General features: G+C 32.1%; 1 protein-coding gene and 3 pseudogenes across 2 annotated transcripts; all 4 read right to left on the reverse strand.

Moving 5' to 3' along the window:
- The window catches only part of LOC149880836 (uncharacterized), a 331,517-nt pseudogene that overhangs the window by 26,071 nt on the left and 281,290 nt on the right, over nucleotides 1–24,156 (reverse strand).
- LOC149880841 (uncharacterized) lies at nucleotides 1,377–4,417 on the reverse strand (annotated as a pseudogene). The gene is made up of 3 exons (XR_016445788.1): nucleotides 4,093–4,417; nucleotides 3,794–4,009; nucleotides 1,377–2,129 (listed from the first exon to the last, which is right to left on the reverse strand). The product of XR_016445788.1 is annotated as an uncharacterized LOC149880841 (transcript).
- LOC149880842 (uncharacterized) lies at nucleotides 6,807–7,933 on the reverse strand. The gene is made up of 2 exons (XM_090069280.1): nucleotides 7,426–7,933; nucleotides 6,807–7,292 (listed from the first exon to the last, which is right to left on the reverse strand). Exons 1-2 carry the CDS (start codon nucleotides 7,493–7,495, stop codon nucleotides 6,817–6,819), a joined length of 546 nt encoding a protein of 181 aa, XP_089925406.1. The 5' UTR covers nucleotides 7,496–7,933; the 3' UTR covers nucleotides 6,807–6,816.
- LOC149880843 (uncharacterized) lies at nucleotides 9,970–12,180 on the reverse strand (annotated as a pseudogene).

The raw sequence follows: 24,156 nt of genomic DNA on the forward strand, positions 1-24,156 counted from the left end.
AAATCTTTACTTATAATTATTTGATTGCTGAAACCATAAGTAGAGGCTTTAAATCTGCTACAGCTGCATGGACTGGCATAGCAGCAACTCTTCTTTCAAATGGATCTACATTGCATGGCTTTTTCAAACTTCCTGTTCCAATATTGGAAAATATCACATGTAAAATAACTCCTAACTCTATGCACGGGCATTTTTTAAGACAAATTAGTTTGTTTTTGCTTGATGAAACATCCATGATACCTAAATAAGCCTTAAATGCAATTGATAGGTTGTAATGCAAAAGATATTTGCAACAACAACTTTCCGTTCGGAGGAAAAATCATTCTTTTTGGTGGTGACTTTAGGCAAATTCTGCCTGTTGTGAAAAGAGGACAACCAGCTGAAATAGTGGAATCGTGTATAAAATGTTCTTTGCATTGGCAATGGGTGCAGAAGTTTGCATTAACTGGAAATATGAGAGCAGAAGGTGAGGAAGGTAAGTTTTCCCAATGGCTACTCAAACTTGGGAATGGAACAATACCTGTCAGAGAGGAGGATCCTTTTAAAGGATGCATTGAAATACCAAATCAGTGCATTATTAGAGAAAATGAATCGATTGTTGAAATGATTCTCGGAGATGCTGATCAAAATGATTATTCTAAACGCGTGATTTTAACACCAACCAATATTAATTCATTATTAATCAATGCAGAAGTGCTTGAATGTCTGCCGGGTTAGGTTAAAATTTATTTAAGTGCAGACCAAATTAATACTGATGACCTTAATGAAAGAAATAACTTTCCTGCTGAGTTTTTGAACAGCTTAACTCCTTCAGGTATGCCACCTCATTGTTTAAAATTGAAAATTGGTTGTGTAATTATGCTACTTAGAAATTTAGATCTCAAAGCTGGGTTATGCAATGGCACTCGAAGGAATTTTTGTGCTCATCAAACTAATTATATTGATGCAGAGGTTTTGACAGGTGTTTCTGGTGGTAAACGGGTTTTTGTTCCTCGAATTCAGTTGGCTCCATCAGATTCTAATATACCTTTTGTTCTTAAACGTTGTCAGTTTCCTGTCAGATTGGCTTATTCAATGACAATTAATAATAATCAAGGTCAAACATTGGGAATGCCGCCTCATTGTTTAAAATTGAAAATTTGTTGTGTAATTATGCTACTTAGAAATTTAGAACTAAAAGCTGGGTTATGCAATGGCACTTGAAGGAAAGTTTGTGCTCCTCAAACTAATTATATTGAAGCAAAGGTTTTGACAGGTGTTTCTGGTGGTAAACGGGTTTTTGTTCCTAGAATTCAGTTGGCTCCATTAGATTCAAATTTTGTGCACTGTGCGATGAGCACCAATAGGATTGCAAACCTCGAATTCATCAATTTTAAAACGTTATGATTATTGCAAATAAAACCATCTGAATATGAATAAAGTAAATCTGTTTTATTAGAATGGTCATTTTCTAATTTTCGTTTAACAGAACTCCATACTTCTTCTTTTTCAATTAACTTTTTAAGCAATGGTAATATAGGAACTTACTGAAAAGTTTCTTTTTTTATATTTAGTTTTTCACTGAAAGTTTCATTACTAATGACATTTTCAATATTAGCTGAGTTTTTTTCAATATCATTTATACAACACAAATTAATTTCAATTGGTAAAATAAGGTCTAATTTAGACTTACTAAAAGCAATAATTTTCTTTCTAGAATTGACAACAGATAAAGCTTGATCTAAAAGCAAATGACTGTTCAATAGTTCATATAAATTGTCAGTAGATTTAAAGTTTTTGCATAATTGCTCTTTTAATATTGTACAGAAACTGTTATTATAATATGTTAAAAAAGATTGAACTTCATTTGCCACATCAACTTGGACAACAGATGGTATGGAGTGTTTCTCTGCTATTCCAACAATAAACATTGGAAAATGATTCTGCAAACTGCTTAGTAACTTGTCTAATGGGGAGATAGATAAATTAGCTTCAAATATATCTAAATTATTGTTAGCTATATCAACTACTAAATCATCAGAGTTGCTTTCGTCAATAAAATTTTCTGAAATTTGGCTTTCCAATACTTCAAAAGTGGAAACATTAAACACTCATTTAAAGTTGCTTGAGAATCATAATAAGTAGAACTACAGTATGCAAAAAAAATAATCGTACACTTGAAAAAAAATCATAATTTTAAAGATTGCATCAAAAAAATGAGCTTTCTGTTAAAATACTTGAAACTTTTTTTTAGATATCTTATCAAGTATTGTTTAAAGAATTTATTTGTCTATTGGTGAATTAATTGCTTTTCATACTTATTGAATTTTACACAATTGATCTAATAATGCATAAAATTGACTGCAAAAAAAATAATCGTACAGTTAAAAAATAATGTCATACTAATCAAATTTCATGAAAGTTAGTATCGAGTGGGGCCTCCTTTGGCCTTGATGGTCTCAGCTAGACTATTTGGCATTGAGCTGACTAAACTTTGAGTCTCTATTGTTGTTATATTATCCCATGCGCTAATTATAGCTTCTTTCAAGTCGTCTTTGCGTTTAAATGCTCGGTCACCAATTTTTCTGTCCAAAATATACCACAAATTTTCTACAGGATTCAAGTCTGGACTTTTAGATGGCCATTCCAAAACATTAATGTTGTTTGTTTCAAAGTAAACCTTCGTTTTCTTAGCGGTATGTTTTGGATCGTTATCCTGCTGTAGTATAAAATCGTTTCCCATTCTCAATTTTTTAGTAGAGGGTCGCAAGTTGGCTTTGAGAATTTCACAATTCATTGAAGCATCCATTTTTTCATCAATAAATGTCAAGATCCCCACTCCTTTCCAACTCATACTACCCCAAACCATCACATTTCCTCCTCCATGCTTTACACTACCTTGCAAACAACTTAATTTACAAGCTTCTTTTTTTTCGCCACACTTTCTGAACTCTATCCGATGAGACGAGGTTGTATTTTGACTCATCTGACCACAAAATTTTTTTCCAATATGATATCGGTATTTTTTCGTACTTCTTTGCAAATTCTAATCGACGTTTCATTTGTTTTGCAGTTAAAAAAAGGTTTTTTTCGAACAACTCTACCTCCGTATCCTTGTTCTCTAATACGATTTCTAATTGTTTAAGGGGTTACTGTGGTATTGTGACCTTCTTGAACTTTTAAAGCTAATTTAACTGCCGAAACAAATCTATTTTTCTTCACATTAATGATGATATTGCAATCAATTGCACTGGTGGTCTTGCGTTTTTGTCCTCTCCCAGCCACACTAGCAACGGTTCCAATCAGATTATGCTTCTTAAAAATTGAAGACACTTTCGTAAAAGGAATTCCTGTTTCTTTTTGGATCTGACGGAAGGATTTTCCTTGATTTTTCAAATCAACTACGAGGCTTCGTTGATGGAGAGACAAACGTTGTTTTCTTGACACCATTTTGCTGAAACGCTATATTTTACTTCTAGAACGAAAGTGTATTTAAAAAATTACTATTTTCAATTTTACTAACTAGTTTGATCGTTCAATTTGCTCGATTTATGCTAAAATAACGACCTATTTTGACAGCGTACGATTATTTTTTTTGCAGTCAATTTTATACATTATTAGATCAACTGCGTAAAATTCAATAGGTATGAAAAGCAATTAATTCACTAATGCACAAAGAAATTCTTTAAACAATACTTGATAAGATATCTAAAAAAAAATTTCAAGTATTTTAATGGAAAACTCATTTTTTTGATACAATCTTTAAAATTATGATTTTTTTTCAAGTGTACGATTATTTTTTTTGCATACTGTATGCTTATTTCGCATGCGCTCACGTAAACATTTGACAGATTTGTAAGAAGCAGGACAGCCATCAATATTACAAACTACAACATAGCCAGCTGTATGTTCATGCATAATATGCATATGTTCTAAATACTTTTGCATTGAATATTTACAAACACCACATGTAGAACATGTAAAGCAAACAACATTATTTTTTGCTGCCATATTTATTGAATTCAAAAAACTAAATTAAGGAGAAAAAGAAATAATAAATATTAAAAAGTTCATAGTATTAGAATTGACTGACAAAAAAATGAAAATTCTAACCAATAATTTTATTTCTAAGTTCTGGGAGCCCTTTTACTTCTAAGTATAAGCAAACATCATCAACGCTCCAATTCAAATATTCTCCCATTTAATAAATGTTACAAGGGATTCTATAATATAGACTATATATGTTGACGTGTATGCTATATTAGTTATATAAATATATGTATATAACAAAAAATAACTTTCTTGAAGAAATCAAACCAGATTTTTTTTAAAAGCTTAAAAACCCTACTTTTTTCAAATAAACAAACATGCAGATATCAAAATATCATGGCGTATTAAAAAAAAAAATTGAAGAACCTTAAATGAGGGTTCTTTAATCTCTTACTTTGAGGGTTCTTTTTACTTCTTTGTAAATAACCCGCCGGTTCTTCAAAGAACTAGTAAATAATATTTAGAACCCGCGAGTTCTTCAAAGAACCTTAAGTTTTCTCCAAGAACTTATAGGTTCTTCAAAGAACCGCGAAGAACCTTTTAGATTAACAGTGTATTATACCCACAAATATAATAATACGTATACGTATGTAGTACTACATACATATATTGTCGGTATGTATATATATATATATATACACACACACACATAGTTGGCTGGAGGGTTTGCCTCATTATGGCCCAAAATCATAAAAACCTCCTCAATTGGGAAAATTATATCTGTACCTCGGAGGGATACAACACTATGTCCATTTTCACAACTTTACAGGAGAGGAGTTTTAAACTTTTTTTCAACAAAAAGTGTTATTGGCACAGCTATTTATTGAGATGTTGAAACAATATTTTACCAGAACATTCTATTTATTGTTATTTACATCATGCAGTTGTTATAAAATAAAAAAAAACCTTTTACGGGTTTTTTTCACTTTTTAATGGACATGGTGTTGTATCCCTCTAATAAAGTTATTGTACTATAAGACCTAATGTGGGATATTTAATAACAAACACAATACTATTTGACTTACAAAATGTATTTAACTATTTTATTTATAATTCTCTTTACAAATACAAATAATACATCTATGTATGTAACTAAAATGGTATTTTAGATGCAAAAAACTCAGTCATCATCACGTAAGTCTCCTTCAGGGTACTCACTAGTGGTATTACTAGTATGCTTTAAGTTTTTATAAAAGTCATGGCAAACTGTAGGAACATATGGTAGTAATGCCAATAGATCATTATACTTTTGTTGTGATATTGGTATTGGACTTGGTGTTACCAGTTGCAAATCGTTTGGCAATGTAAGGTGTCGCCTTCGAAACCTAACAAGGTCATTCTCCTGGTTTTCATCAGCGAAATTACTTTTCAAAAACAGAGTTTCCATGCTGTTCTGTTTTACTTGCAGTTGAACGCAGGTTGACAGAAGAACTTGTTCTTTGTTGACATATTTTTTTCTATTAACAAAGGGTGGATTTTCACATGTTTTGACATCGTACAAAGACCTAAAATTTTTAAAATCTTCCAGTTCCCTATTATGCACAGTATATTTCATTGAGGTCTGTCTGACTAACTGCTGCCAATCCCAGGGCGTTAGAATTGTCATTTTGTTAAGTTTTTTTCTCTTCCGCTCTATCAGTGCATGGACAGTATCCGCCTCCATATGCGTGTGGCCCTTTAGTAGAAACTTTTGAGTGATGATTTTTACTTGAGGATACTTATTGAGTATCCAAAAGAAACACATAATAAGGCCAATATTCTTATTCTGGCCGTAACAGTTATCCGACCACAGAATGATTTCTTCAATGTCACTGCCAGGAATGACGGTATCTGCCCATTTCAGTAATGCAGATCCGATTTCATTTCCGCCACAAGCTCCTTTGGATTCGTCCCACATAATACAATGGACTGACGAATCAGAAGAATCAAAAAGGGTGTAATTCAACGTCCAAAGTTTTCTCTTGTAAAAGCTTATGCAATTTGTTATAAGGGGTGACGGCAAACATTTTTGAAGATCACCCGTTAATACCTTAAGGGTATTGTTAGCCCTTTTGGTGTCCTCGCTTTTTAAATCATACCTTAATTTAGATTCATCCAGATGTGCATTATGTTCTTCCTCAATAGAATTTGTTTCATCTAGAGTCAAATTATTATTTTTTAATTTTGCTTGAAAATAATCACATGTGTCACACGTGTCTATTTCTGGTGGTTTGAAATTCAACTTAAATTTTTTGTTGAACACATTGTAGTAGAGCCATTTTTTAGCTATTAACAAAGGGTTGAAATCATTTTCATTACAATCCTCTACATACAGTTCATACATTTTCTCTATGTTCAGGTGCGGACCCAAATACTTCATATCACTCTTTTCCCTAGTGTAATGACTGCTATAATTTGGGAAGGAAGAGATGTGTCTTACTACACTTTCAACAGTGTCATTATGTGTTTTATTGACGGGAGTTTGCTTACCCTTTTGATCGATTTTTACAATTCCACCTGGTTCAATATTTTTCAAAACATTAACTACCACGGTGTTTGATATAGATAGTGTATTTAAAAACATAAGTTTACATACTCTAGTTCGTATGCCTTTTACTGTAAAATAATATTGTAGAGTATTTTGTTTTGATTTATTGGAGGCAAGGTCTCGTTTTCTTGAACGGACAGTACTATGCTTCTCTACACATGAAACAATGAATTGCCGTTTTATGTCATTTCCCTTCTCCTGACTCCAGTATGCATTAAAGATCTCCTGTCTGTCACTTTGTAATAATTTTTCAGAACATTTCAGTCTGCAAGAACAAGGAGGTTTAATAATTCTGGCAGGGACAACTTTACCCTTTTTACTAATATATTCTTCACCTGCAGAATATTTACGTTTCTGAAATTACATGCCCATTCACTGGTATGAACGACACGTTTTTTACCTCTCTGAGTAGAAATAGATTTATTTTTCACTTTTCTCCTTACGCCTACTGTTCCTTGCAAATCTAGGCCTACTTGATTTTCTGCAATCAAATTTAAGTCTTCCTCAAGTAAACGTAGCTCATGTCCATTTAAGTTTGTTTTAGCACTAGTTTTATTTCTACTGGCCTCATTTTGTATTTCATTAAATACAGGGACATCATCACTGGAATCCGTTTCAGAGCTTGGAGGTTCATAATTATTGTCCCGATCAGAATCATCATCATCTTCGTCGAAACGCAAGTCATCTCCATTATCCTCTTCATTTTCAACATCCTTGCTGTTTGTATGATTTGGTTCTGAAATAAAACAAGTCTTATAATATTACATGTAAAACATAATATTTTGAAGTTTAGGTTCATAACAAAACATTACATTAACTGTTTGAGGTTAAGTATATCATTAAAAATAATGAGCAAAACAATAGCTTACCTGTAGTAGAATCTTTTTTAGAACTTTTCAATAGTTCCAGAATCTTTCTCCCACGAGAATTATGGTTCATTATTCTTACTATTACTAAAAAAGAGCAAATATTATGACTTAAAATACATCCAACTATCCGTGCGTTCTTTTGTACCCACCTGGTAAGTTGCAGTTAACTTGTGTCTCCCGAACGCTTTCGGTTAGTTAGCTATGAAGCTTTGACACTATTGGCTGCTGAGAATAGGTTGCCAGGGCGACAGCACGTAAGCGCCGCCTAGATGACACACTGCGCATGTCAACCGATCTCGCCGAAGTCCAAACTACGGTAAGATGAGGAAGTAACTGAACTTACCGAGTAACCATAAAAGAACGCTTGTGGTAAGTTACGGTGACTTCAAGTACCCATAAAAGAACGGGAAAGTGACTTCCAGTTAACCGCAAGTCACCAGGTGGGTATAAACGAACGCACGGTATGTAAACTCATCAGAACTGTCAAAAGTACTCTTAGTTCACTAACAATCCGCCAGGCTGTGTAGAGGTATACAAGTTGTAATTCCATATATATATATATATATATATATATATATATATATATATATATATAAAACATGCTATATCCGGTTCTAGCTGATTTTAACTCTGTAATAAAGTCAATATGGAAAAAAATGGACATAGTGTTGTATCCCTCCGAGGTACAGATATACACACACATATATATATTTACATATATATATATATATATATATATATATATATATATATATATATATATATATATATATATATATATATATATATATATATATATATATATATATATGTGACACTATAACATCAATTTTATAAAGTTATCTTTTAAGACAAACAAAATACAGCGGAGAAAATAGAATTAGCCTCACCTTTGTTTTTTATTCTAATTTAACAAAAATCGCAGGTAAAAAATTATGAAATCTACTTTATTTCTTATTACTTCTACTACAACTAAAAAGTTTATAAATTGGTATGTTTAATTAATTCCAAATGGAAAAAAAATTAAAAGTATTCAATTTGTGGAGAAAATTGAATTTGCCTCATTAACGTTATATACAAAAAATAAAGAAAATATTTTGTTTTTACGCTCATTTAGTATAGCTTCCTGAGTTTTTAATGACTTCAAATATGCGGTTTAACATACTAGTCACAAGATTTTGGATAGTTTTTATAGATATTTCATTCCAAGCTTCTCTGATACGAGTTTTCAGCTCCAAGGTGCATTCAAATTGCTTATCATTTCCATAAACCTTTCTAGAAAGTATTCCCCATAGATTTTCAATTGGGTTAAGATCTGGACTACGTGCGGGCCATTCCATTACGTGAATATTTTTTTCTCTAAACCAAGCTTTTGTAAGCTTTGAATTATGGATAGTAGCCTTATCTTGTTGGAAAGTGAAAGTTTCACCCATCAATTCCTCACCATGTTCAAGTAAACTTATTTCTAATAAGTCAATGTAGTCCTGTGAATTCATTTTTGTTGAAATCCATGCCAGTGGAAGTTTTCCAGCAAATGAAAAAGCCCCCCAAACCATAACATATCCACCCCCAAAGTTACGACTCATCCGAGTTTCTTTCTCTTTTCGAAGATCGTGCCAATAATATTGATAGCCATCAGGACCATCTAGATTGAACTTTTTTTCATCGCTAAAGAGAACTTGATGCCACTCTTCTTGCCAAGACATGTGTTCTTTCGCAAATTGTAATCTAACTTTTTTATGAGAGTAATAAGTTTTGGTTTTGGTTTACGCTTTTTCCAAACTGTGTTTGGATCTTCATGTAAGATTTGTCTCACACGTTGAACAGATACAGGTAATTGTAAATCAGCACGAATTTGAGATGCAGTCATGTGCTGAGCAGCAGCACGACGTACAATAACTCGTTTAGTACGATTATCAATTTTACTTTTGCCACCACTTACCTTATAAGCTCCATAATTAACGCCAATCTTGAAGTAATTGTTAACCACTATTAGAGATCTTTTAATTTTCTTCGCAATTTCCCGATTAGATAAGCCTGTATCTTTGTATGCTTTGATTACTGCTAATTCTTCATTCGTTAAACGCTTACCACGTCCCATTTCAAATTAAGGTATCAAAAACCAAATGTTAAAAACTTTATGAGCACTGATTTCACAGTCTTTGTTTAACTTACAAATAATAATAAAAAACTAACTCACAAATGCGTATCACCAGATCAAAATATACAAGTAAACTGAAAATAATTATTGATGAGGCTAATTCTATTTGTTACCGCAAATATCAAGTGTTATACATTTTATGGTTTTATCAAATGTACCGCAATTTAATTATGCTTTATTATAATCTAAAAAGTTGTTGTTTGTAACAGTAATTATATGTGTGTGAATACAAAAGTTGTACCGCACAAACTTGTTTACAGATTTACAAAATATTGGATCAGCACGTGGTGAGGCTAATTCTATTTTCTCTACTGTATTATTTTAGTGCTATTTTTTTTTTGAATAATTCAAAAAAAAAAATTTATAGAATTTCGTCTTCGTTTTCAACACTTAGTAATCTTTTTATTTAACAATCTATTTTTCTTTCCACCAGCTCTATCCTTCGCACCTGAAAACCAGCGACTTATTTGACTAGAACATTGTTTTTCGTTTATCTCAGGAAATCTGATTATTATTTCTTCTAAAATAAACATCTAAAATGTGTACTTTAAGGGTTAAGTAAGAAATGACACAAAATAATACTTTATTCATGTTTGTTAAAGTTAAAAATAAGACAATATACCTAGCAAATATTTGTAAGTTTCTGTGCCAGAAAAATTCTATTTTTTTACACCATTTGACTATCGTCCAAAGGCACTGTAAAGCACTTGAATATTCGGTAAAATAATCTTTGGAATTATAAAAGATAAATTTTCCGAAAGTTTTAATGTACTTTTCACATTTAAAATCATGAAGCATTTCTAAAAATAAAAAAAGATTAATCTATAAATAAAATTTATATACTAAATATCAAATGATTAAATATAACATTAATTATAAATAAAAAATAATATTTAATAATACAATACTTCGTAGCAGACTTAAACAAATATTTCTAGCATTTTTTGAATCAATACTAAATTGTTTAACAGTTTTTGAATCATTACTACATCACTCTTAAATTGGTTATCAAAAACATGGAAACTCTTTATACGGTTGAATGGTAATTCGTTATTCGTCTGTTCGGTTTTTTTTTTTTGGATATCAACAGTGTTATTACTAAGACTAAATAACGTTCTTGTGATTTAAGCTTCCTCTCTAATACGATATTCAATGCTTCTCCTGGCAGACTCCAGATTAGCTTTCCACGCAGGAGCATCTTTAGCTGTCATGAAAACATATTTTGTATTTGCATTAGTAAAGAAAAACCACCATTTTAAATAACTAAATCAGTAATTGATTATTAAGTTATCATGATCATTATGCAATTTTTTTCTCAATGTTTAACGTCCGTTTCCCCACTTGTGTGGTTTAAAGGTTTCTATTAGTTTTCTATTTCAAGTTAAATTAATTCTTTACAATGAATGAAGAATTGTGAGTAAAAAAATTCTGACAATATCCTAACCTGCAGATCCACATGTAGGACAATACTTATAATTTGGATTAAGTATCACATATAAAAAAATATTTTCGAAATATTACATTTATAAGTAATGATCAACATTCTAAAAAAGATTTCATTGAAAAAAAATTTAAATAATATTTAAATGTAAACTAAGAATTATATTGCATTACCTTTTTTATTTGTTTTATCGTCGTTTAAATGTTTCCTGGTGTCTTCATGTGATATACTGGAATACTTTATCATTTCTGAAAATAATAAACTTTTTGAATAATAAAAATTGCTTTAACGCGCTTTTTTGTGTGTGCAACAATAAGGGGTATTTTTAGTTATAAGGATTTTTTTTATTAAAGAAAACATACGGTTTTGTTTCTCTGTTTTACATTTAGAAGACGCTATTTTCTTTATTTTGGGGGACGAGAACGATGAATCATTAGATTGTTCATCACGAGATGACGATCGTTTTTTCTTTACTTTAAAGGAAACAAAGGACTCTTCTGAAACATCACTATCTCCAGAGCTTTCAATATTATGCTCTAAAACAGATAAGATATAGATATCATCTAAAAAAAAACAGTTTTATGGTTAAATAAATATTTCGATTTTCTAAAATATTTCAAGTAATATTTGTTTGCTATAATAAAAAATACCATACTTTTAAACGAAGAGATATCTTTTAAAGATGCTTTAAGTTCAGAGCTGCTTAATTTAACAGGAACAGATTCTCCCTCTGAACTATTTAGATCTTCAAAATTACTGCTCTGTACTACAAATTCAGAGCATGCCCTAATCATCCGCTGCAATCCTTGTTCATAGCTTTCTATAATGCAAATAAATATCTTTTAATATGACAACATTTAAGTTAAAATGTATTTAAAGTTGATTACATAAAGATTTGAATTACATACTTGCTTCTTTAACTAAAACAATTTCATAACTCTTCCACAAAACTCCTGGTATTAATGACATTTTACTCATTGAATCAAGCGCATGATACTCGTTTTCAGATGGATATTTACAGAATAATTTATCTTTTTTAGAATACATCCATAAAATCAGAATTACATCAATACATTCCTTTCCATGCTTTTTTTTCCCATGTTTTTTCAAGAAACTTGACTACAACATGAGTTGTACTTTTCTGAAGATTCATATTAACTAAATACCTTTTAAAAATAGCAAATCAAGTTTAAAATTACTTTTACAAAATACTGTAATTCAATTATTTTGAATACATTATTTCAAACTAAAATAAACAGTTATTGTTCAGTAAATCTGAACAAAAAATATTCTAAAGATAAAATAGTTTAAAGCTTTCAAATATTCATAAGGCTATTCAAATAAGATAAATCTATTGATAAATTCAAATAACAGACTTGTATTGTATGTCACATTAAATAGTCTAGTATTATACAATAATAGTTGATAAATGTAATATAAAGTTGCACTTTTCGGATTCTTGTTATTTTAAAAATATGGCCAGAACACATTTTTACAATGTCATCTGGCTTTTTAATGCTAAGTGTAACTCCTTAAAATATTATATCTTCAAAATTAACATCATCTTCAAGCATTGTATTTAAGTTCATTGTAAGAACTTTCTTTTTAATTGCATTTTTATTTTTTAATTTTGGACAGGCTTTTTGTTCAGATATTCTTCTAGCCAACTGACCCAAAGTATTATTTCTTCCTCCAATTAGTCGTTTAATTTTACCAAGATGGTTTTCAAAAGGAAATGCAGATATTGTAAATAAAGACATCTTAGTGTACTCTTAATTACCATTCAACCAGTGCCATAAAATGACGGAGTTAGCTCAAAGAGTTTCCTCAATAACTCGCTGGCATAGTTTACATTATCAAGGCAAAGTTGAGGATCACAAAGTATTCGACAAGCCACTACTAAAAGCAGAAAATGTTTGTACATTCAACACTAACTTGTGTCATTGGAAGCGCTGTGACAATTTTACACGATGGTTGTATAATCGAAGGGAAAAACTCTATTCCTTCCAGAGGTTTTTTGCACGTCAAGGTTTCTTTATGTTTCAAAAGGTCGTGCGCTAGTTTAGGTAGACTTCGAAGTGCGTCTTTAAATTCTCGCTTCTCAATCCCAATGTTCTGAATAGATATTTGATCAGATTGCTGACTCTTATTTTTTCTTGCCTGCTCCATTCTCTTAAAAATTTTCTTTTTTGGAGATAAGTCTTTCATTTTCTCATCAGAACTCTCGGTAGAAAAAGTTTCACAATCTTCCTCCAATCTATGAAAATCAAACTTTTGCTTATTAATTTTTTTTTGAACCAACCAGAGAGTGTCCTCAGCAACTACCAAAAAATTTTAAAAACAACAAAATAAATTTGCTTTAAAAAACTCTAAAATAATAAATATATTTTCAATTTCTAATGGAAGTAATCAAAAGTAAAATCTTTTAATCAAAGTTTAAAAAACGTTCTCACAAAATAAATGATGAGAAAAAATACCTGTTGCTCTTCGTTTAGAAGACATTGATAGTGTAAGTCTGCAAATACCGCTGCACAGAAAAAAGGATTACTCATTAGGATTGCTTCCCTTGTTTCCATAGATTTTTTTATGGCTTTAGCAAAAACAGATTTCTTAAAATCACCCTCCATTAATTGTTCTTTTAACAGTTCCCAAACATAGACAAAATGTCCTGGCGTGAGATCCTCAAACTGAAAGATTTGAGTAGCAATAGCAGGTTTTTCAAGAATACTTTGTAATTCCTTTATTTGTTTCCACTGATATGGCTGCACTGAAAAACTCACTTTTGGATATTTCCCTTCCAGCTCTTCAACAACATCACGTAGTTCTAAGAGACGCTTAAGCATTTTAAATGTACTCGACCATCTAGTTACATTGTCTATAACTGCCACCTATATTATAGAACATATTTTATTCTTGAAATATAACAAATAAACATATTAGTTTGTATAAAAAATTTATAAAATTACTTTATTTGGTCTAGGAATTAATTCGTGCGGTTTGACAAAGGATTACGAAACTAGCTTATTGTCTCAGCGTTTTGTTTAGCCACGCATACGTGCGAAGATCACTGTTATTGCGCATCATTTTCATTATAAATCATTTGATTTAAGCGTAAACAACACTATTTTTAATTTAACTGATAATGTCGATTTTTGTTCCTGATAAAGTGTTTTTGCGGGGGATTCTTCTTCATTACTTTAACATGAAGAAAAGTGCTACCGAAAGTCATCGTATTTTGTTTGAAGTTTATGGTGACCATGCTCTAGCTGAGCGAACGTGGCAGAAGTGGTTTGCATGGTTTAAAAGTGGTGATTTTTGTTTGGAAGACCAAGAGCGACCAGGACAGCCGAAAAAATTTGAAGATGCAGAATTGGCAGCATTGCTAGATCAGGATTCTTGTCAAACGCAAGAGGGCCTTGCAAAAGCGTTAGGAGTCGAACAATCAACAGTCATAAAACGACCAAATTGGGGTAACAGACATGATAAACTCATTTTTCAGCATGATAACGCTCGACCACATGTCGCAAAACCTGTCAAAAACTATATGGAAAATGTCGGATGGGAAGTGTTACCCCACCCACCGTATTCTCCGGACATTGCTCCTTCTGACTACTACTTGTTCCATTGCATGAATAACGATTTGATTGGACAGCGCTTCACTTCTTCAGAAAATATCGAAAAATGGGTCTCTGATTGGATCACTTCTGAGGATGAAGCATTTTTTCGACACGGAATTCGTAAATTGCCGGAAAGATGGGCAAAAGTAGTGACTAGCGATGGACACTATTTTCATTAATGTATTCATCCATTTAGTTTTTAAAATAAACCCTCAATTTTCAATTAAAAACCGCACGAATTAATTCCTAGACCAAATACAAGGTTTTGTATTTTTGCAAAATTCCATAGCAATTGGAGCACGACAAGGTTTTGCAACTTTACGAGTACGCTCAAGTATTACTTTGATTTCCGATTCTTTCATTGCATCGGTGACAGCAAGTTGAAGGGTGTGTGCACCACAACGTTGAAGATAAACAGTGTTCATATTTTTGGAGATTTCGTCCAAGTAACCATCATCCTGCTGTTCGCAGAATTCAGAACCCTCAGTTTCACTACTTGCATCTTCAATAGTCTGCTCTTCTGTAATATCATCTCCGCCTTCATCATGATCTTCACTAGGTAATGTTTCTATAATCTTGTTTATCTCAATTGTCTTGCCAAAATCATTCACCATTTTAATCATGTTAGACCCATTGTCAGTACTAATTCCAAGGATTTGTTCTTTTCGGATGCCAAACTTATCAAGTACGTTTTCAAGTGCATTTTGAATATCTTCAGCTTTGTGTCTGGCATATATGTCGATGACTGCTAATGTTTTGATTAATATTTTGCCGCTAGAGAAAAATTGAGTATTGACTCCAGGAAAGCTTCACCGATGTCTTGATGCTCCATCAACTTTTAGGAAAATTAGTTTTCCATTCAAATCGCTTCTCAAATCAGAACGCTTTTTTTCAGCTAAAGTCTGAATTTCCTGACGCATATTTTCACGACTGATCTTTATGCCAAAATTTTTTGCCAAATCTCGGGTCAAAATTTCTATTTCATCTTCGCTAAAAATGTTAAACGAAGCTCCATTTTGAAGAACTAACATATTTAAAGCTTTTTGGAAATCTTCTTTCGATATTGTTATATTAACTTTGTTAAAATAATTGTCAAGTATCTTTTGTTTTTTTCGTCCACCAAAAGATAAGTGACGTTTCATATTTGAGGTTGGTTTTTTTTACTCGTTCTCCATTTCTTGACAAAGTAACTTCGGATACATTTATATTCCTTTTTTGTGCAGCTTTTTTCTTTTCTTGCTCCTGAACAATTTTATGATGAAGTATTCCGTGGCTCTTCTTAATGTGACGTTTCATATTTGAGGTTGGTTTTTTTTACTCGTTTTCCATCCATTTGTATTTTAACTTGCGCGCCACAAATTTTTTTAGTTTGATTATCCTCAACAAGAATCTGGCAAATATATGCTTTTTCCTTTTCACTGAAGGAAAAGCATTTCGATTCATCCTCGAACATATCTTCGTTTACAACCGCGGTGTTTTTAGTCACATCAGTCATGTTAAATACATCAACAACTTTTTAACTTTTTTGTTTAAAAAGTTGTTAAGTACATCAACAACTTTTTAAACAAAATGCTAAAAGGGAAAAAATTAACTTAAAAAATATAATCCTAATTAGGATTTATTCCGACCAACAACAAGATAAATCTGTAATTAAGCTAATTGAACCTTCTAAATAAAAAAAGTTTTTAATTAATGTTGCTTTATTAGGTTTTAAAATAAGTTACCTCAACTCACCAGAAATGAGGATTATTTAAACAAAATATCGCGGAACATATTCTGATTAAAACTTTTAATTTATTAATTCTTCACTTAAATTGCAATATCTAAATTTATGTTTACATGTATTTTAATAATAACAGTGTAAAGGTTTCGCGCCAGTTTTTTTTTTTAGGAGTTTCAACTTTTTTAATTGGTTGCTGTTTTTTTAAATTACTTATAAAACGTGCGTACATAAGAAAGAGTATATCAATTACAAATAACAATTTATAAACTTGCTCGTCGGAATTTTTTTAAAAGGAAGAATAATAACAGTAATAAACATAAAATGGCACCTAAAATTAAGACAAAGTTTCTCGTTGCCTGAAACGTTTTATATTAAAAGAAACAATGATTAACTTTATTTTTAACTTCTGAAGTAAGAGATCTAGCTACTGCACAACGGCTGCTTCTAAAATTGCGGAGGGGGTTTGGGGTGGACAAAATTCCCCCATTCCATTTTTAATATCGCCTAACTATCGCCGCTAATAATGAATATAATTATTATTTCTCAAAGTTATAAACAAAACAAAAAATTTCTCTTGACTGTATTTACAATATTACATGTTACATGCATTATGATTTAAAATTAAACCAACTGGGAGGCTAAATAAAGCTAATAAAAACCTATTCTAAAAACAGAAAATAACAATTTTAGTGTCAATAAAGCAATGTTAGCAATCGATATTATAATAATTTAAAACGATTTTTTCAACAAGTTCGTTCAACCATGAGTGAATAATATTTGTCTACTATTAAAAACAACATTATATTCCATTAAAAATACAAGAGAGCCGTGAGCCGCGAGATTTTTCCGGCTCCGGCTCCGGCTCGGCTCCACAAGCCTGGTTTACAGCCCATTTTTGGAACTTTTCACGACAATTGATTTCTGTTAAATCAGTTGATAGCTGATGAAAAGATTCATTACCTGAAAAACTATCATCTGGAAATGTAAGAGTAAAGTATTCTGAATCAAAAGATGAATCGAATTGGAAAATAAAATTATTATCGTGTTCAGAAACAGTAATATGAGTATCTTCAGATTGATCCCAGTGGGCACAAGAACGTTTTGCAAACGTTTCCTAAGGGTCTCACGAAAACGTTTTTTAGTGGTTTTTTGAACGTTCATATGAAACGGTGACCGGACGTTTTCCTAAAAACGTTTTTTGAACGTTTTCTAAGGGTCTCACAAAAACGCTTTTTAATGGTTTTTTGAACGTTTATATGAAACGGTGATCGGACGTTTTCCTAAAAACGTTTTTTGAACGTTTTTTAATGGGTTTTTATTACACGTAAATGAAACGTTTTAACCTTTTCAAGGATTATCCTAAATGCATTTATTTAAGTATAAGTTATTTCAGTAAATAACTTATGTTATGCAGAAAAAAAATCTTTTACAAACGAAAATTTAGGAGCAACAGCCTTGATCCCGTTAATTTAATAAATCTCTAAAAGTTTAATTTTCTGTTTATTTATAATATAAGCATACAAAAAAAAGCATACATTTATAAATTAGCCTACAAAAAAGTAATAAAATAATTGTTATGCTATTCTGTCAAGAGCTCTCTTCAAATGATCTTCAACTTATCGACCGAATCGAAATTCGTTGTATGTGACACCAGAGTTTCTAAAAACAGAAATACAATAGAAATCTTTCATGAATTCCAACTAGCACATATAAAGGGTGTTACTTGAACACACATTTATACTCATGGTAAATTCTACACTTTACTGTTAGTTTATTTAACAATACTTTTAACCTTGTTATAATTTGATTATGTAATAAAATCCGATGAAAGTTCCTCATAACAATAATTTCAAGTGATGCTTCTTGGGTAGTTTTTTAAACTTGATGAAAAAAAACTTCATACATTATTTATTAACCTTGGAAATACTTTCAAACTTGATAAAAAATCTTTATTTACATAAAATGTATAATAAAACCAGATGACATTCTTTGATAAACTTAAATTCAGCAACTTTTTGCACTTTAAAAATAGGACTTACTTCTCTTATGTGCTTTATACAATATGTCAATAATTGCTTTATACAATAATGTTTTTCCAAATGATCTTTTGCCATGCCTCCCTGCTTTGTTAAACAATGATTGAACACTTTTAGACATAGTTTCATCTAAAACTTTATTAACTGAGGCTGAAATTGAACTACCACCTATTTGTTTTACGGACCTACAGAAGTTATAGAATATCATTTTCAATATCACTACCACTTTTTTAATTGACAAAAAAACATTGTAAAATTAACAATGCCATTCAATTAGATTTATTTTTTTGTTTTAACAAGGTCGGTAAGGCCTCCAACTGTCAATCGACAATTTTTGAGTACCAATACTTTGATTTTGTTTACGTGTAGGTCATCAGTTTATGTTGATGGTCGCCCCGGCTGAGTAGATGTGCATTGGGCATTTTAATGCAGCAGTAAGCTTCTGAGGTAGCCTTCTGAGGTGGACCTCTTAGGTAGCCTCTTAGGTAGCCCTCTGAGCTAGCTCTCAGATGTAGCCCTTTGAGCTAGCCCTCTGAGGTAACTCAGCAGTAAGCCTTAAGAGCTAGGCCCAGCGGTTAGGGGCTGAGATCTGTGGCTTGACAAACTTTCCACTCTATCCTTTGGTCAACGCTCTGGGTCCTAGAGCGTCTTGCGCGGCTTGCGACAGGGTTTACGGTTGGTTGGTGGTCAAGACTCGATGCGTGCTGCATATAGTTTTTTCCTTTAGAGATTATACATATATCAGAATATCAATTATCCAACACGGAAGCTATAACTAAGCAGGACCTTCACGCCGACCTTTGCCAAGACCCTCACCCTAACAACGACTCCCCCCCCCACACACACACACACACACCCCAACTATTGGCAAGACCTACACCAAATTTTAGACCAACCCCTCTACCTCGATGATTGCCAATATCCACACCTAAGATAATTCCTGATCAGAGATTTAAGTCTCCAGCTCCGATGTTAAGCGCTGAAGATTCTTACCTTCTCATGAAAGATTTGGGGTTGGTTTGGTATGAGCCTTTTGGAGAGGCACCTGAAGAGCCACAAGCCTTTGCCATCTACAAGGACAAAAACTTCTTGAAAGACTCTAGAGCTGTCATCCCACCGGGGTATGAGCCTAAGTCTGATGCGTCCACGCTTCTGATTGGTATGGTTCCCCGCATCCGTGAAGTGTTGGAAAAGGAGATAGAGGAAGGTAGGCGGAAAGTCTCGTTCATCCTTAAGGCTGAACTGGAAAAAGACAGCTTTACTGTCAACTGTGTCTATGGTGATGATGGGGTAAAAACTGTTAGGAAAACTGTTTACCTAAGGAGCAACACGACACCCATCTTAAATAAAAACAATATCAAGGATATAATCGTGAGATCGAGGGAAAAGATCATAGAGCGGCTCGAAGAGTTCGTGAACAAAGTATCTGGCTGGAGACTCATTTGGTTCAATTCCCTGGACATTGGCACTGTCGAAAATCCCCCATTACGCGGTTTTAGCTACGTGAAGACACCTCTGTACTTCCTAAGAGCTACACAATAATAATTCTTAAAACTTAATTTTAAAAGTTCTGTACAGAACTTTTTAAAATAAAATTTCCAGTATTATTATCGTGTAGCGATGGATCACATAATAAATAAGCTCCTTTAAAATTCTATACAAATAAGTAGGCTCTTTTTAAATGCTAATTAGGCAAGTAATAAAAATTTAAAACTCAAAAGTGTTTCAAATTTTCATTACTTCCCTAATTAGCATTTAAAAAGAGCCTATTTATTCATAATATTTCATTGTTTCATTACGTTTTGTAAATTTTGTTTCTTTTTTTGTTAGCAATAACAGATGTATTAATCGTTATATACAGGTAAGTATTTAGACGGCTCAATTTCTCTGTTGATTTTTATCAAAAAGCTTATTGCTGTTTATTATTTGTTGGTTGTTTTATATTGCTCTTTTTTATATTTAATTTATGCTACATGTACTGTTGAATTCAGAGTATCTGACAGATCAGGGAAAACAGATACCTGTCAGAGAATTCAGATACCTGCAAAAAAATCAGCTTATTCACACGTGATTAGGTTGTGCTCACAGTTTTATCTTGCACATAGTTGTACAACTATATATATAATATGCAGCAACTTTGTGTATTAGATGAACTTTTATGCACTTCTTATATTTTTTCTCACTTCACAGCTACTCCATAGTTTTATATTCATTTCTTAGCTAAAGTATTATATTTAATTTATTAATAAGTATATGGTATGAGGGTGTTCAAAGCATTTAACACCCTCATACCATATACTTATTATATGGTATGAGGGTGTTGAATGCTTAAAAAAAGAAAAAAAGAAAAAAAGAAGACGTATTAGACCATAATCATTTCCATTATGTCACTACTAATTATCAGCTTCCTTCTTATCTAAATAGTGCACGCAAACCTAAGTTTTATTTGTTCGAGGCATGCGCGGTGAGGTTTCTTCACCGAGAAAGTAACTATTATTACGTTAAATGGTAAATAAAAATCTAAAAAGTGTAAAAGTAACTTCGCGATATATTTAGGCGTTTGTACTCTGCCCAAGCTAAAAAAAGTAAAGCTTCCTCACTAAGTCCTACTGAGGTTATGCCAAGGTGATAATATGGTGATAACATGGTGGTAATAAAAGCCCAGGTGAATTAACCATAACAAACAAAAAGTCTATAGTTACTGTATATTGATAGAATGATTTCCGCAGGTATTTAATTTGTTTTCCAGTTTTGTTTTTTATTAAGTTTCTTTTCCTTCACTTTTTACAATTTTAAAGCACTGGGAAGGTATTTATTATTTTCTTTAAATATAAATTTACAGCAGACAAACTAGGTTGTATGGCAACATCCAATAAATTACACTAGCAATACACCGTGGCAACTTTAATCAGCTATATCAAGTATAATAAACGACATTTACAAATCAACATCATTCGCATACAAATTTTTATTGATTGGCATCGATAATGCTTCAGTGGCTTTTAACTGCCCCCCAAACATGTTTCGAACGTTAAGCGATAAAAGAATAAACACAAATCACATGGCACTGTTGACTCTAAATAACTTTATTAGGCGTGATTTATTAGGCGTGAAATCCTTAAGATAACAACATGACTCATCGTTTTAACTTTCTTTATTAACTTTGGTTTTACTTAAACACCTAAGAATACGAAGTATTGCGCCAACTTATTACATTCAATAAGTATCTGTAATACCCCGAATGTAACAATGTCATCTTCGCATAATAGCCCTTCTCTCTCTAGTAGATTGCATTCACAAAGATTTTAGTACGCTCTTTAAAATCCTATCTCTAATCACTGGCTGGTCAGCTTCATCTTTAACTCTGCAGTTTTCGCCGACACCCGTTTTGTCCGATAGATCGATTGGAGGTCCACAGCTCGGTTGAAGTTCCAAAGGAACCAAGCGCTTTAAGTCACGTTTCAACTTTACGGCAATCCCATCCTTTCCAATTACTCGTTGTACAGCCCCCCCCCCCCCCCGAATCTTTCCATCACTTACTGTTATTTTATCGATCACTACACCCTTTTTCCAACAGCTTCGAGGCAATTTATTGTCGTCTTTAATCTAGACCATATCATTTATATGAATATTATTTATAACATCATATTTCCGACGATTATAAACATGGTGTTCCCGTAGTTCATTTAAGTATTCCTTGTAAAATCTTGTTTTAAAATATTCAATTGAAGTCTTCAGATGTTCAAAACGTTCCAACGCATTAATTTCAATCAGGTCAGGATTTTCTGTATCAACCGATCCTGCTTGACTAAGAAGCCTTCCCCCTACGGTCAAATGAGAAGGGGTCAACGGTTCCACATCGTGTTTATCAGACGCGTAACACAAAGGTCGGCTATTTACAAACATTTCTACTTCAGTTAATTGTATGTTTAGTTGATCAAAGGCCAGTCGGGTTTTCCCCAACGTTTTTCTTAACGTTCCTTTAATTATACATATTAACCTCTCGTAAAACCCTTCCCACCATGGGGAAAGCGGCAAAATAAATTTACAATTTATAAGTTTATCACGTAAAAATTTTGATATATCGACATATCATATCTTGGTATGTGTAAACTGTTAAGTTCTTTAAGCCCATATAACCATTTATACCACTGTGTCCAGACATCATTAGGTAAGAGATCATCCCAGTCCATATTTTCTGTACATATTCTCTGGAACATCATTTTTTATTGAAAACAGTACGCTTGGAAAACAGTACGCTGTTTTAAACATTTTTTTATACAGAGCAAGCACACAAACTTTCGATTTTCATCATGAATCTTTGCTTGATTTGGCTTTGTACTAATTCTAACTTCACCAAATCAAACTCTGCCTTTTACAAAATTTAACCTAAACTTATATTGGATTCCAATCCACTTAACATACTTACAATTATTAACATACTTATTAATGATACTTGTTAAAAACTACAACTTTTAACATACTCTTTAAATTAATGATTCTTGTCACACTTAATGAAAATTTAGAAGATATCTTATTTGATGAAGACAGTCCTACAAACGATTTTTGCCGCTCTTCAAAGGACTATTCCGCCCTTCATAACATTTCTCTCTTCAAAAATTATTAAACTTTTTGAAAACTTTTGAAAGAGATTTTCTCTTTTTGTGCCTCTGCAACTATTTCTATAAAAGTTTTACAAATGTTGTTTCAAAACAACCCAAATCTGTAAAGATTGATTTTCCTCAGACTGGCCCTCCGAACATTTTAGCGGCCAGTTATCTTAGTTATCTAAATTTTTTAAGTCAATTATCATAGTCAATATAACAAATATTTGGTTTTTTTCACAGTTTTTCTGTTTTAAGAGAAATAAATATTTTTTATTTTCTATTTAGAAACCCTTAGAAAAGCTTTGCAATCATTTTTTAGCATTTTTATGCATAATGGCAGTGGTTTACACGCTAGGAAATGCTGAGATTTTCAAGCTATACATAAGCCAAGCCAAACCATGCTTTAAATAGCAAACCATTATTTTGGTCTATCCCACTGAAATTTTATCCAAAGTTTAGTGTGGCTGTAGGCAACATTTGCACCAAATTTTATTAAATTATATGCAGTGGTTCTCATTCTACAGTGTTTTTATTGGCGCACTATGAAGTCTAAATTTCACTCAATTTGAACATTCAAATGAAGTTGTTTTCCGCGAACAAAATAAAATGATTTCAAAATTTGCATCACAGTGTACTTTGATCTGTACGCTATCACCCCATATAAGTGGCGTTTTTGGGTCAGCTAGGTTGGCATTATCGTGATCCACGCTAACCGTGATTTGTTAAATGACATCAATAGCCATTACGATGAGAGCTCTGCTAAACTTGGCGAAGTAAGCGACGAGCGTGTCGAGGATGATTTGAATGTGATGGAGAATCGGTATCAAGGCCGATGGGACACACATGATGGTAGACTACTGTATTATTCAAAGAGAGTGTCTGTAAAAGTATTACTTAAGACGCTTTGGTAAGCGGATGTTTGCTCCATGAATATGTCATATGTTTGTATGTGTGTGTAAAAAAATGCGATAATATCCTAAATTTTATTGTTCATTTCAGTTCAATTGACATTATAAATTATTTTTTGAACCATTTTTACTTATTAATATACCCTCAGAAGTCAATTTATATATTTTAATAATTTCTATTATCCATATAACACGACTATGCCGTGGAAAAAAAAGTTGATGAGACAGACAAAAAAGG

Source organism: Hydra viridissima, unplaced genomic scaffold, assembly GCF_058129835.1.
Source record: "Hydra viridissima isolate aposymbiotic clone 2 unplaced genomic scaffold, HvirCarnegie_v1 scaffold_12, whole genome shotgun sequence".
Lineage (NCBI taxonomy): Eukaryota > Metazoa > Cnidaria > Hydrozoa > Anthoathecata > Hydridae > Hydra > Hydra viridissima.

Bases quoted from the DNA above. Each gene is read 5' to 3' on its own strand.
- LOC149880842 (XM_090069280.1), bottom strand. From the start codon at position 7,495: ATGAACCATAATTCTCGTGGGAGAAAGATTCTGGAACTATTGAAAAGT. The intron at 7,293-7,425 runs GTAAGCTATTGT...GTTTTATTTCAG, and splicing joins TAAAAAAGATTCTACTACAG to AACCAAATCATACAAACAGC.